Source organism: Cimex lectularius, unplaced genomic scaffold (assembly GCF_000648675.2).
Source record: "Cimex lectularius strain Harlan isolate CLEC.00 unplaced genomic scaffold, Clec_2.1 scaffold250, whole genome shotgun sequence".
Classification (NCBI taxonomy): domain Eukaryota; kingdom Metazoa; phylum Arthropoda; class Insecta; order Hemiptera; family Cimicidae; genus Cimex; species Cimex lectularius.
In genome coordinates this window covers 186,516-205,464 of record NW_019393130.1, presented here as the reverse complement: position 1 = coordinate 205,464, position 18,949 = coordinate 186,516, and the positions used below count along the sequence as shown (strand labels likewise).

At 36.7% G+C, this 18,949-nt stretch overlaps 2 protein-coding genes across 4 annotated transcripts in view; both read left to right on the top strand.

Moving 5' to 3' along the window:
- LOC106668656 overlaps positions 1–18,949 on the top strand; it is a 191,453-nt gene that overhangs the window by 68,649 nt on the left and 103,855 nt on the right. For all 3 annotated transcript variants that reach the window (XM_024229914.1, XM_024229912.1, XM_024229913.1), the window contains exon 2: positions 2,558–2,605. The gene's annotated coding sequence lies outside the window, so the exon portion shown is untranslated. The remainder of the gene's footprint in view (positions 1–2,557; positions 2,606–18,949) is intronic.
- Positions 12,197–14,157, top strand: LOC106668676. Its single transcript, XM_014397650.2, has one exon. It carries the CDS (start codon positions 12,293–12,295, stop codon positions 14,075–14,077), a length of 1,785 nt encoding a protein of 594 aa, XP_014253136.1. The 5' UTR covers positions 12,197–12,292; the 3' UTR covers positions 14,078–14,157.

The window sequence follows — 18,949 nt, the reverse complement described above, 5'->3', positions numbered from 1 at the left end:
GTGCCTGAGTCGATCCCTTCCTTACATTGGATTGTAAAAGTCTTTGCGGAACGGCCGTGAAATGGGGGAGGTGATAACTGTAGAAGTGATTGAACACTCTTTGGGGAGAAGGAAAGCAATCAATAGGGAATTTATCCTCGAGAGGGTGGGATCATCCCCGTAGCTCCCGACTGAAACAACCTGAGCCAAATTACGGCTTCTTATTAACCGCCTTGGCGCCCTTAAGAGAAATTACGGCCCTTCAGGAATTGACCGCGTCCCACGGCCGAACACCCTGTATAAACATTTCTTTCCCCCTTGACACTTTTAATCTCGGACAAATCCAAGGCGTTGATTTATTTAAAGATTAATTTATAATCGATTGGAGGATATTTTATTTATATTTTTTATATAGTACTTATTCCTTGAGAAACGTTCATGACTTTTCTGCATCAATTTCTCTCTCTCTGGGCCACTATAAGCCTAGACTAGGCGAAATTTTTACCAGGGGCTTATCAAAACCACGATAATCACTGGTCATAAGAAAGAGGGATGCAGCAAAAGATAAATTGGCTTTCTCATTTACCAAGTCTCGTTTCCAAATACCTAGGAGGTGGAAAATTTTACTGTTTTATTACGAACGATATTTCAAGATAGGTTGGTATCTACTAGTGATAAAATCAAATATGATCTCCGGACAAGGGCTGTAATTTGACATAAAAAGTACTTTTGGCCACTAATATTATTTTTCATCCTAGCGAGGAATTATTAACGAAATCAGTCCGTGAGGCTTATAAATTGCTGTGCTGAAGAACGATTCTCAACTCGCCTGGCATTCCTACGCGTTTTCTATGAAGAACCAAGATTTGAAACTTTGATTTAATTAAATTTTATTACATATAATTTGTTGAAGTAGTGAGGAGTGGTGAAGAATGAAGTAGTTCAGAAAAACATTTTTTTCACATTTTTGCCGACGTTTCTACCTTTATTCGGATCATCTTCAGGGCGTAAAGTGTGGTGCCGTTATTGTGATGTCCTATTTTCACATCCCTTTCACACAAAACCAATATGACACAATAAGAATGCACTACACTTTGCACCCCTATAGATGACCCGAGTAAAGGTCGAAACTTCGGCTAAAAAAATGAAAAAGGAGTTTTTCTAAACTACTTCATTGTTGACCACTCCTCACTACTTCAATTAATTATGAACAAGAACAGGTCACTAAGAAACACACATTTATTATTAATTGTGTAAGACAAAACGTTACAAAAGTAGCTAATCGGTTTAATAATTTATACACTTATTCGTGCAAAATAAACAACAAAAATGTTCAAAATATTCATGGGGCTTATAAACTGCTATGTTAAAGAACGCTTCTCATCTCGCATGGCTTTCCTACACGCTCTCTATAGAGAACCAAGATTTGAAATCTTGATTTTTTCATTTTATTACCTATTGCATAAGACGATCCGTTACAAAAGTAGCCAGTAGGCATAATAATTTATACATTTATTGTGAAAAAAGTGAAATATTGTTTGCGCAAAATAAACGACAAAAATGTCCAAATTATTCATGGGGCTTATAAACTGCTGTGTTGAAGAACGGTTCTCATCTCGCAAGACATGAAGTTGTAACCATTTTTCATGAAGAACCAAGGTTTGAAAGTTTGATTTTCTTTTAATTTTATTATTTATAGTGTAAGACAATCCGTTACAAAAGTAGCTTGTAGGCATAATACTACATAGGCATAGTGTACATTTATTATGCAAAAATGAAGTATTGTTCGGGAAGAAGAAAGCTTGAAATCCGGATCGTTGAATACAACTGACTGTGAGTAGGAACTATCTTTTTAAAAAGATAATAAATTGGAACATTTATAGTGCAAATGGTGTGATATTGTCAGTGAAAAATAAACCAAAAAATGCACAAATTATAATAAAACGAATGTATTATATTTATTATTAAGGCATTGTTAATTAAATCAGTATATGGAGCTTAGAAACTGCTTTGCTCAAGTACTCTTCCTGGCATTCCTATATGCTCTACATGAAGAACCAAGACATGAAATACGCCTTTTTTAAATTTGTTATTTATTCTATAGACAAGAAAAGATATACATGTTAATTGGCATACACGCTCTCTACGAAGAGTCAAGCCATGAAACTCTTCCATTTTAAGGGACTGATCGACTAATTTTTCTCTATTTTTATTTATTGAGAACTTGACTTCAATAATTGACATGAAATGTGTATTGAGGAAGGATCTTTGAATCTTTTCCTACAAGCCATTGCTTTTAGTGAACTGATTGTGTAGTCGATCAGAATAACCCTGAGGAGAAACTACATCTATTGTTCAAACCCACTATTATTCTTCAGTATGATTTGAATGTAGGAAAGCATTCCTACACGCTCACCATTAAGAGCCAAGGCATGACACTTCAAATATGAGAGACATCGAGCAACCATTCTCTACAAGCCATGCTAATTTTTTTTAATAAACCTATTATTAAATAACCACTTTTTTACTTTTATTGTGAAATTGTATAATAAATTAATATAGTTTGTTTCTGTTTTAGATGGCGATTCGGCTTTTCAGCTGATACACCCAACTCCGATCGAAAAAGGTAAATTGAAAAATATTTCCCCAACTCGTTTTCAGCGTGTACCTTTTATATTTTTAACTCCGGTTTTTATCAAGAAGACATACTGTTAAAAAATAACTCCGCCGGCGTGGGACCCCTCGCACCGACATATTATCGGCGATAGCGTCCCTCTCCGCATTTGTTCCAGAGCGGATGCAACCCCTACCGCATGTTCAACCCTCCCCCGACCTGAAATTGCACAAATCCAATTTAAAGTTGAGCCAAGGGGGAGTGGGACACACTTTATGATTTACGATACAGTAAAAGACGCATCGTGTTAAATTAATCGGGACAGCGCTAAAAAATTATATGTTAACGTAAACATGCTTTTATCATTAAACAATAGGCCAGACATGGTGAAGATCCAATAAAATTATATATTGATAAAAAAAGTTATACGTGTCAATATTTATGAAATAATGGACCGTATGAAATATCTGGAGGTGGCTTCGTGCTAATTAAAGTTAATTAGTAATGCCACGAACGTAACAGATTCCACGTTTAAAAACTTAAACCGATTATGAACTTACAAACTCTAAAGCCTCTAGTTATGACACAACTTATAATTTATCCAGACGGATTTCTCTTATCGCTGAAGTTCGCGCGAATTCCGATTTCACGTTTTAGGCTATGGTCTACTTTTAGAATCTAATTTACCTCTCGAATGTGTTTACTGCGGGTGTCGCACACTGTTCGAACTTGCTAATAAGTCCTTTCACCCGGTACGAACCCGCTTTCCGTTTGTTAGGAAAAACCAGTCCGACAAATGAAATACTTTGCATTTTGAATTGAATGGTTCCTTTTGACCACCTGCCTACTTTCCTCGATTGAAGGTGTTTGGGTCCCATTTGAAGTCCAACTTAGGTTTTCGTTTTAAATTCTTTTGCATGCTGAAATGCTAATTCTCAATTGAAACTTTTGACTGACAAGACCTCGCGTCAGAAGGACTAATGACTTAAGTAATAAGACTCTATAACGTACGTAACACAACAAACCAGTTGGTATGTATTAAAAAATTATATTACAGAAAGGACCCCATGCTGTTTCAATCTTGTGATGACGATTTCATCACTGAGGTTCGGTCATGCCCAGTTACTTTTGGAAGTTGAAAAGTACAGATCAAGTCCTATGAATATTTTCCCTCTCATTTGGGGTCGTAGAGTCCCTTTAGAAGTTTTTATTTTTTTAATATTTATTTATACCTGGGCCAATTCTTTGCTGAAATTTGATAATAGAGCGTAAAACAAAACAAAATGAACACATAAATTATACATAAAACAGAAAAAAAGAAACTATTCATTAGTAGTGACTTTCACCATCATTTAGGAAGTCGAGAGAGGCCAGTGAAGCAAGGTTTCTGACATGAGAGTTTGTGTGACTGTACAATGTTTGTGAAACTTGTCGTGGTGGTTTTTTCCTACTTCAAGGACATATTGGATAACAATATCATTGTGAATGGTAAGAGTGGCTATATTAAAAGGAGCAGTGACGATGGTTCGAAGGAATCTTGATTGTAGGGATTGGATACGTTGGAGTTTGGAACGTTTTTTTGAACCTCAAAGTTCGATGCCTTATTTCCAAATGGGTCTCAAAATAGCTACATATCTTTTCTTTTCTAAGGTCAGTTTTGATCGTTTGTCCAGCAAGAAGAAGTCTGAATCGTCCGTTTAGCTCTTGTCTATTGAGACGCGTAAGATGGTTGTCAATGTAAAGTCCAAAATAGCATACATTAGCTGGTGGGATACTATTTTAATAGGTAGGAGCAGTAGTTATTCCCTGAAGGGTGAAAGTGACATGTTCACATTTTTCTTTATTTATTGTCATCTTCCACCGCTTGAACCACTGCTCAAGGGAAATGACGTGGGTTTGCAGGTTTCTCGTTGAGATGATACGAACTTTATTAGAACATATGATGACGGTATCACCTGCATAGGTGGTAAGGATTGTTTCAGGAAAAGTATGAATGTCTAGGTATATACTGTAACTCATGGGAAAATTCACCAGTGTCATGCAGTTGAGAGATTTACCCAGATCCATCTGAACAAAAGTTTTTTGTTTGACGAGAATATATCATGTCGTACAGCCAAGCAGCCACCAAAGCACTGAGTTCAAACATCATTGGCTCAAAGATGGTGTGGAATTGCAAAACTAAATATATTCCATGCAAACAATCCCCTATACATCCTGACATGGTTGGTTCGATAGTGCAATCGGATTTTAAATTTGTCAAAAAATGACAAAGTTATGGCAAAAAGTTTGAAAAAACGCATTTCGTTTGTAATTTAAATAATTTACTTCTTCGCTAAAGTAAACATTAATTGACTTTATGGTTTACATTCTGACATTAGAAATACTTTGAGTGGATATAAAAAATATATTTTTTTGCATTGTATAAATTCACTTTTTCACATCCTGGCCACTATATCGATCTGAGCACCGATGAAAAGTGGTTAAAAAGAGCAAATCTTTGCATCTTTATGCAATAGATTAAAATCCGATTGCACCATTGTTTTCAGTGTAAAAAATCCTTTAAAATGATGGGTCTGGATATAGAGGGTCGTACTTGAGTTGAATTAGACCTGAAGTACCCTGTATAATTTTTCTCCAAAAAAGTTAAATACTTAAAACTAGACTAAAACATATTAAACACGTATTTTTTATGGTTTCATTGGTTAAGATAAATTCATCTATGAAGGACACTCTGTATTACACACCCCGAACAATACATTTTACAGCTTAATGTCGTAATTTGTATTTTATTTCTCTACTTGCTAGAATTGGTACGTGAAAAGAAACCTTGCAGTTTTCATATATTCGGGAAATACTCAAATTTGTATAGCTGTACACCGTAAACCAAGACTTACAGCATTATAAATAGTGGAAAATATCTTTCTAGGTAATCTTATTGTTTTTTAACGAAATTTCAAAGATCAAAGCACTTAGACGTGTTTGTTATATTTTAGCTATCTACTGTTATTCACATTAAAGTAGGATTACTTGATCAACTTTTATGCTGTTATTGCATGGTAGTTCAAAATAAATTATTTCCAGTAAGCAATATTTAATTTTTTTTTAAATTGCACCGGCGAGGTTCATTTAATGGAAATGGAGAGTTCCTAATGAAAAGAACGTTCATTATCGATCCAGAACTTCTGTCCACCGGTGTTTCAGACGTCTTGAGAGGGGTTGTCATGAAGGGTTATGAAGGGACATTATTATGAAAGGGGTTTCTGTTGTACGAATTAATGAAATTTTATGTATTTTGATTTGATCAACAAAACAAAAGGGAATTTACCGACAAATGAGTTTCGGGGTTTAGAAGACAGGCATTACATTGATTTTTGACTGTTATTTTTTTGTCGATAGTACATTTTGTATAGCTGTTGAGATTTTTTTAACTCTTTTCAAAAATACTATATTTACTAGCCTTATAAATTTTTAGGGAATGGAAAAGAATATTGTAGTTGTCTTAGAATCGATTGTTTGATAAATGAAGTATGAGAAAGGAAGTGAATAGTAGAGAGAGTTTCATTTCCTACACAATGTGGAATTGACAATTGTAACCCCAGGAGGGACTTAATAACGCCAACAAAGGCCTCACAACGAAGCGGGCAAGAAATAACGTACAGTCTTGATTTTATTTGAAATAATATGAAAAAAAAAAAAAATATATATGTATATTTTTTAGTTCGCTTGGCTCAATTTCTGTGGAACCAATGACCTCTCTCTCCCTCACTCGCACTCTCTCTCGCTCTCTCTCTCTCTCTCTCTCTCTCTCTCTCTCTCTCTCTCTCTCTCTCTGTCAATATATATATACTTATATTCAGGCTCACACTCTATTATTTACAATATTGCTTATTGTGAGCAAAAATTGAAAAAACAAAACAAAAACTTTTAACTGAAAGATTAAATTATAGTAAGATACGCTTCATTCTCTTATGTTTATATTTTTTATAATTGAGTGAGCAAATATTATAATTAAAATCTGATTTATGTGCTGAAGATGGTTACTCTCACATGATTTCGTAAAATTTTCTGTTTTTTTTTATTAACATTTAAGAGGTTCAGTTATCGACCAACTTCGATTATAATCTGGTTTGGGATGTTATTGGGTATGTGGTCCTTCATTGAATCCATACACTGTATTATACAGTTGCCAAGCTTACGGCTCAATATTTGACCTTCCTCAGGGCAATGTACAACATCCAAATAAAAATAATAATGTAATAACCATTTAAAAGTCAACGATTTTTTAAATAACACCTCTCTACACTTTTTTAACAGAAATTTTCTGGTTATATTAAGTTAACATTCAAGCCCGATTTTTATTTAGTAAAGGGAACACTTATGAAGTACTCCAATGGTCTTGTCACAAGGTTAATTTGGTGGGTTTAAGTCAGCTTGGAGCCAACTTCATCCCTGAATATTTTACGTAGCTTTTCCATTGCATTTAAAATTTATCGACATGTATGTTACATGACAATTCGGACCTACATTTATTGAATAATAATTTTGGTTTAATGTTCCATTTTTTGTAATATTTAAAGCATTTTTAAGGGCTTTCAGTAAATAATTGGTGATGGTGCCGTTTCTAAATGAAGATTTGAAAAAAGCCATGTCTGGGTATTTTAAACATGTAATTGGCAACTTTAAATTGTTGACATCATTATCATGGTTTCTTGGTCCGATTGACCAAATAAATTATTTTCAAGAAATTAATCTTTAATTAAGGTTTTGGTTGAGATAAAAAAGTCAGTGTCACGAGCGAGATTCGAACCCTCGCCCTTCGGCTAAATATGCCGCTGCTCTACCGCTTGAGCTATCGTGACTTCCATCCACAATCATTAATATAGATGTTTAATAATATGAGGCCAAGAATTGATACTTGTAGCACCCTGGCTTTGCATTTCAGATACTGGATTGACAGTTAATTTTCCTTGTGCTTTATGACTTAGCTTACATGTTTATTTGTTTCTTAAGGTTTAATTTTCAGCGCAGTCTATAATTATCCGTTCGTTCTAAAATAGGTATAACAAAACGGTCATAAAAGACCAATTTATTAGGTTTAAACATTGTTCAAAAATGTCTGTCATGTTTGTTTAATGTTTCTGCCATCATTTCAGCATTCCTGGAACAACCAGAGGAGGATGATTATAGATGATCTTTGCAGAAAAAAGAAGAAAATTTGGCTCCATGTGGATTTTTATTTTGTGACGATAAGATGTATGCTTAAATTTTAGACACGTTGTCACGTGTTTAAAACGTAAACTTTCGTATTATGAAATAAATCGCAAATAATTCCAGTTGGCCGAAGAGGTGGTAAATCGTAGAAAACCGGCACATCGTGCCGAATTTGTTAGTAGAAGACGTGACCGGCTATTTGTCAGAGGAAAGGGTGAAAAATGGAACAAAAAAAAAGAAGAGAAAAGGGAGTAATGAAGGTGACAACAAGGGACTCCTTCGGCTGTAAATCTTTTCCATTGCCAATTTCCTCTCGGTAATATTTGTACGAACCGCGGACCCCCCCAAAATGGGCCGTATGTACAAAATATATTGGGTTGTCCGGAAAATAATGCAGGATTTTGGTATTAAACAAAAAAAAAGAAACTAGTTACTTTAAAGCAATGTTCTTTAATCAAAATAATTTCCCANAATGAGTAATCCTGTAAACGTAAACAGAATATTTTATATAGATTTTTTTTAATGAAAACTTAAAATCCTGCATTATTTTCCGGACAACCCAATACAAAGACGCCATTCGAAAGAAAAAAAATTACAATGATTTATTCTGGATTTTGCATTCAGGGGGTGTAATTCTGAGAGTTCGGATGATAGATCAGGTAGTTCCCAGAGGGGGCATTACTTCTCTGGCTTACTTTCTCTCCAGACTTGATAAGGCCATAACACAAGCTTTTATTACCCTATAATCTTATGTTCTCATTTGAAAGTAAATCTTTTATTAATAAGCTTGGAAGATTGCTTCAAATAAAATCGAACCACCTAGAAAGTTAATGTTCTTACCTACGCGATTAAATTCTTGCCATTTTCATCGGGTTTTCTTTCTTTGTTGTGTAAATGTGTAATTCAGATGGCTTTGTCCTACTTAATGAACAAGGAACGATCTTGTTACTGCGATTTGTGGTGAACATCTATTACAGCCGGTTCAACACGAAAGAAAAGAGAATGTTCACTCTCCGAGATCAGGGTCCACTGGCCACAACAAATGCTCGGACATCTACGCCCTCCCTGTAGGAATTGGGATGGGGAAATGGGCTCAGCCCATCAGGGTAATCTCCTACCCGGAGGACTGAAGGGATTTTTTTGTCATATCAAGAGGGGGATCGAAATGGGGGAATCTTTCCTCATTCCCGTCCCGGCATTTTCTGAGGGGGTTGTAAAATATCATTGCCAGAGTGCATTGAAAATTTGTAAGTCGAAAAGTCAACGTAAGTCCTTTTATAGTTTATTTACGGCTTTTTTATTAAAAAAAACTTCCTACCGTCATAATTTTTATATACTCCCCATAAAAAACCGACCTCCTGGTTTTTGCACGAAAAAATGGCCAAATTTGAAAATGCATATTTTCTCAGCCTTTTAAGTCACAAGCCTGCGCTAGGTCTCATTTTTTAGAACTTTTCACGCTGAACAAGATGCTTTTTTTAAATGTTTTCCTAACTTCAGTCATTCAACAGTAAATTCAAAAATACGATAACATATTTATTTTTGCACTTTTTACGAAAACTTCAAATTGAGCTGTGGAGCCAGGAAATCATCTTTGGAGCCGCGTCCTATAGCAGTCAATAGGAAATTTTATTAAGCTTTCAATTGATCACCTCCCACTTTTGTCCATTCGCGACTTTTGAAAAAAAAATCACTCTCGTATAAAACCGATCACTCTCTCTCCCGATTTTAGCATACACATACCTATCTTTTCAATACGTTATTCAAAGCCAAACTACCAAACAACACTTGTGAAATGAGAAGGAAAAGTTGAATTTTCGTGATGAGGTAAACAGCAGAAGCATCCCGAAAGGTCAACGTGATAATTGTCTTTTTTTCTTTTTTTTTTAAACCCACCTAACCACTCGGCTACCGCGGTAGGTAGGTTTCCATGTTCACTTTTTGAAAAAGTCCTCGGAAAGAAAGTTGCAGACTTTAGGGCTTTATGCACGCTTGAAGATCGGGAGAGAGATGAGCGATTGTGTTTTTTTTAACCCACGCTAACCATTCGGCTACCGCGGTTGGAAGGTTTCCATATTCACTTTTTGAAAAAGTCCTCGGAAAGAAAGTTGCAGACTTTATGCACGTTAATACGTTTAATACGTTTTATTTTATGCACGCTTGAAAATCGGGAGAGAGATGAGCGATTTTTTCTATGTTATATTGGTTGGTAAAAAAATACGTTTTTGCCCAAAAATTGCGAATAAATCTAAAAAGTTAAGAAATCGGGCAGGTAGGAAGGTAACCATTTATAGGCTTATTAAAATTTCATACTTATTACTATAGGGCGCCGCTCTCGGGCGATTTACTGGCTCTACAGCTCAATTTTAAGTTTTTGTAAAACGTTCAAAAATTAACGTATTCCCGAATTTTTGAATTTACTGATGAATGACCGATGGTGGGAAAACATTCAACAAAGCCATCTTGTTCACCGTAAACTTGTCTACAAAATAACAGCTAGCACAAGTCTGTGACTTAAAATGCTGAGAAAATAAGCATTTCCAAATTGGGTCATTTTTTCATTCAAAAACCAGGTAGTCGGGTTTTTTTTTATGGATAGTGTACAATTAACATAAGCAAGTTTTCTTAGAATAAACCACATCATTTGCGAAATTTTAAATTTAAAATAATTCAATCAATTCAATGAAAAGCACACTGTTGCTGTACAATATTTTTATTTTTAACTGCAGTACTTTTCTTCGAGGGAGGAAGCAAGAAATGCCACGCGATTTCGATGTCAATCTCTTCAGTCAATCTAACCATAGACCAATTGGAATTCGTGCTAAAATGGGATAACCCTTTATCAATTTCATACATCAAATAAATAAAAATGAACCTGTCATATTAAAAATAACACATCTATCTTGTAAAAGCATGTTTTTGTCTACTTTTGATTGAATTGTGAAGAAAAAACTACTTTGGAGTCGTTGTTATTGTTGAAAAATAAAAGACAAGATATTAATGTAAAACTTATGAAAATTCAGTCGAATGCCAAAGTGAATAATTTTATTTAATACGTCATATTTTTTTCGAGTTTAATACCTCGCGTCGTTTTCACATTAGATAAATTTTGTATAACGTTAACATGAACGGTAACGCTAAATGAAATGTCCAAGCTCAGATATAACGGAGCACTATTTGAAATAGCGTCCTATATTATTTGTCCTAGAATAGCGTCCTTATTAACGGATGATATTAAAGTAAACAAAACAGTTTGACGGTTGAATTTTTTTTGCGAGGATTCGCAACAGCATAGGACGTCGGGGTGCATTTTTGAAAAAAAAAAAAAGAAAAGCTTATAAGAATGTCGTGTTTGAATGCAAAGCCGCTGGATTCTAACCTTTACCTTACAGTGATGAGCGTCGTGTCAACGCCTAAACCGTTGCGGCCAGTGACGCCACATTGGTTGCAAATATTGTCCAATAAAAAAAAATTAGAAAAAACAACAAAATTTTTTCTTTTATAGTTAACATAAAATACAATTTGTTACGATAAAAGTCTTCATATTCCTGACTCCGAAGAATGTATGCATATTGGGTGTTCCAAGACTAAATTATTTAGCTGTTTATTTACGTACAGCTAGAAAAACAACCACCTTTCTTGAATAAAGCCACAGAAATAGTCTAAAACAGAATCATTGACTGAACCGCCTAAATACAATTTATAGCTAAAAGAGATATGTATACAATATTGTTATAATAACTATATGTCGTAACTAACTTCACTGCAATACTTTAGTTTTTCTAATATTACTAATCTAAGCTTTAAGTTTTTAACATTTTTCTTCCCCAATATTTCATTTAAACTTAAGTACCCAGAATCATCCGATAATTAATGATTACCGTAGTTCTCTCTATAACTTTCAGGTTAGGCTGAAGTTGAACGAAAACATTTGCGTAACATCAAAATCAGGCGAGTACAGACGGACCCACCCATTAGGTTCAGTGAAGGCGCAACATAAATACCAATTGCTTCAAAGCACAAGAGGAATGAAATCGGATTATATAAAACCTCTATGGAGTTATTTTACACGATTGAAATTTATTAATATACCCTGTATCTTGATGGGAAGGTCCAAAGTACCTTATTTATTACTTATTCATTTTTTCTGCAATATCGTATTTTCTGAATCATATAACCTAGATGTCGCGATGCCACCCATGACATAAACAAAATATGTAACTGATTTGAACATTTTTCTATTGTCATCCTCTTCTTTTTTTAATGTCATAATTCTTTCCCTTTCTTTTCATAGATAATGTTTTTTTAAATATATAATATATAACATGAGTTTAGAAGAAAAACATGCATTAAAAAATAAAAAGACAATAACATATGATAAATAAAATTTTCATAAAAATTAACAATTAATTATATGCTTTATTAAGAAATTTCGGTTTCTAAATTTGTTGTCTTTTCCTTGTGCTTTTTGACGTAATTCTTGTAAAAATGGTGAGATATCTCGACTACAAGAGGTTGACGGAACCTTTCCCCGTCAAAAAGTTCCTCAACCCCAAGAGGAGGCTTCGTATGACAGATTCTAGGGATCCGGCGGAGATAGCCAGGATGGAGCAGATAGAGCTGAGCAGAGTCAGACGTAGGTACAGAATTGTCAAGACGTATTCTCGTCCATATTGGCAGCTGTACAATTCCCAGATAAAAACCGACAAGCATAATTTTATGATAAAGGTCAAAGATCACGACAACATCTGCTTGGCTGGTATGCGTATAGGCTCCAGTACATATAAAAAGATCGACAGCAAGGCGGCCAATTTCATCAAAACCTTAGTCGACGAGAGGCTGCGTTTGAAAGAGGAGGTGAAAAACACCAGAGACGGTCTGAAAGAACGAAAAAGACAAGTGTGCTACGCGAACAAGGCGATAATACTGAGGAACAGAAAGCCTAATGGAGGACCACATCGCTATATGACGAGTGAGTACGTAGAATCGACGATTCCGAGGTACGAAAACAAGCTTTGGGTCGTTACTACGCTCAAGGATAAAGCGATCGCGGCTGCTGGAGAAAGCAGAAAAATCGTCGCTTCCATGCTGAGTGAGAGAGTGATAACGAGAGAACAACTGGAAAAATGTCTTTACCATTTGCAGCGAGGAAAGAGGTACATGATCGATTTGATCGAACAGGCTTTGATCGCTTTCAGCCAAAGGGAGGAAGCGTTGCAGACTCTTTTTGCCGTTAAAGAACGCCGAACCGCAGAAATGGACAAGGCCAGGACTTTAATGGGCGACCTGAGCAGATTGTACTATCGATTCGAGAACAGAGCCAAACTTTTTACCGTTAAAAACCAGAGGAGGGTAATTCAAGAAGAAGTTAACGATAAATCCGGCGCCAACGACGAGTGCGAAGATACCGACGATGAAAACGAGATGAAAGGTTACTTGAGGTACACCCAGCCGCACATCATGGAAGTAGTCGTGTTTTTCCAAGGCTCAGATAATTTCGACATGATATCGAAGTACATCCAAGAGTGCTTGAGCGACAATCAGAACTTCTTGAAACTTCTAATCCACTACGCCCACGAAAGCGAACAAAACTTTTACCTCGCTAAACTAGTTTCTTACACCGTGGCGGACTCTCTGGAAATGAACAAGAACCATCGGATTCAACGGGAATTGGACTTGGTCACGTTGGAGATCGAGGCGAAAAAGCTCGAATACGAGTTCCTTTTTTGTAAAAAGAAACTCGACTACATCCTGGCCTATCACAAGTTCATTTACGACGCGGTGCAGAAGATGGTGGAGAGTACGCCGCTGAAGAAATTGTTCGTGAACCCGGCCGATTGGCGGACTGTCGACCTCGTGGGCGAGTGTTTGTACAGGATACAAGAAATGATCTCCGACGGCCTCATCAAATACAAATACAACCATCCGGAGCTCTTCCCAAAGGTGTTCATCACGGACAAAAAGGGAAAACGGAAATACCTATTACCCAAAGACAAAAGAGAGAGGCTGCGGCACATACGGATCGTCAACCAAGAACGGCGTCTGCTGAAGAAACTGAAGAAACCCTTGACTCCCTGCGCTTTCTGCATCGAGGAGGACAGGTTCGCAGACTTCAGGCAGTCCGAGGACAAAGTAAGAAGCCGGTTGGAAATATTTATGAAGCTCCAATCCGAATGGGACGCGCCTTTTATGATCGAAAGGCTCCATTCCCTCACTGGCTGCACATCCCCCAAGCACAAAGAGATATTCACCAAAGACATTCTGGAGTCGTAATCGTTGTAGCTAAAAGATTTATTAAAGAAATCAAAAAACTTGTTCAATCTAAATAAATGTTTTGAACATCTTCTAAAGCTCACTCGAAAAATCCTGACACAAGTTGGTGTTTTTAACATTAATCTCTTCTTTAAAATTTGTCTTAAAAGGTGTCTTCCACAGAAAAAAATCCATTAAAAATTACTTATTATGTACTATTCCTTAAATGATTAAGTTTTGAAATTGAAAATAACATCTGCTAGGAATGTTCAGCTGATGAATAAACAACTGCCTCTATTTTTTCCTTATCTAACGGAGTATGTACCAGGAAAATATTTTCTCGTGATTTTTCATTGTGATGTTAATTTTATTGCTTTCTTTTTCTTTTATTTAGTTTTTTCTTAGTTCGTAAACAACCGAGTATCAATGCGACTACATACTTTCCATACCATGATTTTCACTGGTGTCTCCAAAGGAAAATTTCCTTGGCTTTTCCTTTAAAGGACTCGAAGTTCCAATATTATCCTCTTGTGTATTCCAACGTTTATAAAAGGCTGCATTGTTCGATTCCATTAGTTAGGCAGTTTCGACGAGGTGAATGGATGAGGTGAATGGGGTTGCGATCAGGTGGCTAGGGAGTTGCCAGGGTAACGCGCCCTCAAATTGTTTTCTAACCTCCCGCCATCGTTTAATTACTTTCCTCTTATCTCCATATTTGTGTTAAAATTAATTTCCTTAACTGTCCTTTTAGTGGATTTTTCGTTGGTTTTTCCGTCCTAGGGAACGTTAAGAAGGTGTAATTACACGACGAAGGAAACTACTTTGCGATAATGCTAGATTTTTAAAAATATCAGTTTTTATATTAAAAAATCGGCTAAATATAAATGACATACCAAGGAAATGAGATTAAACCTATAGATAGATTACAGGTTATATAGTAGCCGGCCTTTTTACGACCTGTACACAATGACCAGCATTGGACTATTGTGCCCATTTTTTTATACATCTAGAGCTCCTCGATAAGTTTGAGGCTTTTCACCAAAGCTTGTTCAACGGCGCCCATGTGTATCCTTCAAGCCCTGGCTTTCCATCTCTCAGAATTAAGAATCTCCAGAGTCGTTTGGGTCTGCATTAGCGCTCTGTCAGACATTGGAGAAAATAACGAAATTACCCTTGTCTGGGTGGTAGGGCGCACTGGGCAAAGGAGCAACGAAGAGGCAGATAAATTGGCCAAGGAATGAACCCTATTGGTCCTGAACCCTTTTGTGGCTTACCAAACTGCCAAAAACGAGGATCCATTAGACAACGGATTACGAATAAGTCCTCCGCTCAATGGGACTCTAGCTCAGGACAGAGGCATGCGAAAAAAATTATCAAAGGACCATCGCAGAAACTAAAAACCCGCAAGTGAAGACAGGCCCAGTAGTGCCCGTGTGCCGGTTCGACTGTGCAGATATTAGGAAGAAGAAGAAACAGCGGAACATGTCCTCTATTGGTGCGAAGTCCATGCAGGCTGTGAGGCCTATACCTTGGGAGTGGAAAAATCAAGACCTGGTGGAAAAAGATAATCGAAAAATCAATAGGAGAACTGGTAAACTAGAACGTGCTAAGACAAGAAGGATAATAAGGCACTGCTGACCGGATCTTCCTCTGGTGACATATGTACAAACTCGGATCAATAAAAACAAGCTTGTTATTGCCAGGAAGAAAAACAAACAGCGAAAATTCTCCTCTGTTGGCACAAAGTCCATGCAGGAGTCTGTGATTCCTATTCTTGGGAGTGGAAAAATCAAGACCTAATATAAAAAGCTAATCAAGAACCAATAGAAGAACTACCAAACAAGGGCGTACTAAGGCTAGAACCGTAGTAAGGGTTATTGCCAGGAAGAAGGAGAAAAAGCAGAACATGTCCTACGTTCGTGCGAAGTAAATATAGGCTGAGATCCCTACCATCGGGAGTGGAAATATAAAGACCAGATGAACCATGTAATCAAAGAAACAATAGAATAACAACTACACCTAGGAAATGCAAGGACTACAACGATATTAGGACCTCTGACAGATCTCTGCTCCGGTGGAGTATAAATTTCGAATCAGTAGAAACAAGTGTGTTGTAAAGAAGAAGAAAAAACAGCAGACCTGTTGGTGGAAGTCAATGCAGGGTGAGATTCCTGATTGTCACACGCAGAAACCCTTTACTTTTGGGATCTGGTAAAATGGAGATTGCACAACAGCCCAATAATATTGGTCGCTATGGGAACGGCCGTAAAAGAGCTGCCTCCTTTTTAACCTTTTCATATCGAAGTGGTAAAACAAGTCATAAGGAAAGGATGGACGCTAATTGTAAATTTTACAGCGTCAAACAAGACGTTCATTCATTAAAGATTTTCTTTAGATTTTAATAATTACTTTATCATCCTGCGAGAAATCAGTTACAATTAACTAGATTACTGTTCGGCAAGGCAGAACAAAATAAATTAAATTTTCCCGCGTTAATCGCTTTATCCTTCTGAAATATGCCTGTCGAGCTCAAAGCTCCGTCAAAGATTCGCCAAGTTTCGGTACTTAAAACTTAGATGGAGCATAATTCACGGTAAACTCGCTCACTCGCCTCAGTAGGAAAATCGTGTTGATAGACTGTTCAACCAAGAAAATTACAATGTTTTCAAAAACAACATTTAAAACTGCCCGTTGAATAGAAAGTTTGTTTTATTGAAAAAGAAAGGCAGTTAATGAAAGAAAGGCGTGGTTAGTGGTGAGAAACGGGCTGCTGCGGGTGTGCGTGATGCACTCTCTTAATCATCCGGTAATCCCTACCCGGAGCGGATGTGTCTAGGACTCACGCCTGCCCAGGCACGGGCTACCTCTTTGTGTAAAGTTTTAATTATAATGGGAGCGAAAAGTCCCATAACTTCTAAGTTGCATTGAAGAGCCGTCACCCCCATGGGCCCGTCTTTAAAGTCATTATTCCGGTAGATTCATCCTGATAGCCGCATCAGGGCCGAGTACAAAGACGTCGCTTTCCCTTCTCACTCTTATCGCCCTCCACCGAATTCCTCTCGATAATTGATGGAATTCTATTTGCCCTCCGTGAAAGTAAGTAGTCGATATCGATATGTAAACTGTAGTGCGCATGGATGAAAATAACAAAAATACCCAAGGGGATTTTTAAAACAAAATGTTGGTAAAACGCCTCGTTATACTTATATGTTATGTATTTATGGACTTCGTTAAAAAACTATGCTCCGTAGAAGATTTTCTATACCTATGACGTTTATTTTTAAGAACATCAAACCTAAACTATCGACCAACTTCAGTAAAACCCAATTATCGAAAAGCGACCACGGAAGAAAAGGTTTTGCAAAGTTGACATGACAAATCTTGAAGCATCGACTTCGGTACTATCAAGTTTTCTAAATCATCATAGCGAAAAAGATTTTCTGTTGTGTAAAGCACATTAAAACTTGAAGCAATAATGGACTTTCAAAAGCATTGAACAGTTCAAAATTATTACCTAAGATGAAAACACTCACGACATAGCCTATTACCTCCACTATATACGAAAACCATCCTCTTAGGAAGAGACTTAGAGAGCCTTAGAAGGCTGTTGTTCTTTTTACCTACAAAGTCAAGTACCACACATTTTACTTATACTATGAAAATATTCCGTAATTCGCAAATCTCACAACAGACCCATTAACTTTTTTCCTGTGATGTCCTCAAAAGACTTTTAAAATGGTCGATATCATGCACATAAAATCATTCCTTTCCGCCAATTTGGCTTCTTGCTTACTTGTGCTTACTCTTCGGTTCTCCATTTCATGTTGAACCCAGTGCCACTAAGACCTCCACAAAATTATTTCCTAAGATCAAAACACTCAAGACATAACCTATTACCTCCACTATACATCAAAACCTTCCTCAAAAGGCTATTGTTCTTTCGACCTACAAAGCCAAATACCACACATTTTACTTTTACTATGAAAATATTGGCATTCTCACAAATCGTGCAACAGACCCATCAACTTTCTTTGTGCGATGTCCTCAAAAGACTCTTAAAGCGGTCTTAAAGCAATACCACACATAAAATCATTCCTTTCCGCCAATTCGGCTTCTTGCTTACTTATGCTTACTCTTCGGTTCTCCATTTCATGTAGAACCCTGTGCCACTAGGTCCTCCACATTCTGGAGCCACCTTAAACAATGTCTTTCCCGTGGTCTTTTACCAACCAGACGTTTTTTATAAGTCCTACACATCGCTCAATTCATAACCATCCTATGTAAATGGCCTAGCAATTACAGTCCTACACCCAGAAAACCATTTCGTGGTATAGATTCTTTAGCACCACATTATCATTTCGTACCTCCTGTAATCCACAACTTTTCAATCTTCTTTTCTAAAACATTCTAGGTTCAGGTCTCCAACCGATACAACACCACCCCTCTCTAAATATGGCAATCTTTACTTTTATCCAAAAAGAACATAGAATTAAGTAGAATTGCGAACAGCGAGTCCCCCTATCTCAAACCTTTACGGGAAATCCTTCCTTACCCCTTCTTGGATCACCATCCATGCAGAGTTATCAGACAATCTAATTAGCTTACTGGTACTAAGTTCTCTTTAACATTCATTATCTAGCAAAGTTTCACAGTTTTTCACACCGTTTCATCCGCCCTAGAAAAGCAATATTATTGCCTGGGTTCGTTCCTGAATCTGGCCCAGTCTTTTGATAGGGTCTGGCAGTCAGGTATCTTCTATAAAAGCATCCTGCCAAACTCTATTATCATTTTAACTAACTTCTTCTTCATAATAAGGTGCGGCAATGAATACTCGAATTAGACCAATTACTAGCCGGCCTTCTACAAGGGTTCATTCTAGGTCCAATCCTGTAT

Excerpts from the sequence above, each read along its gene's own strand:
- LOC106668676 (XM_014397650.2), top strand. The coding sequence starts at position 12,293 with ATGGTGAGATATCTCGACTACAAGAGGTTGACGGAACCTTTCCCCGTC.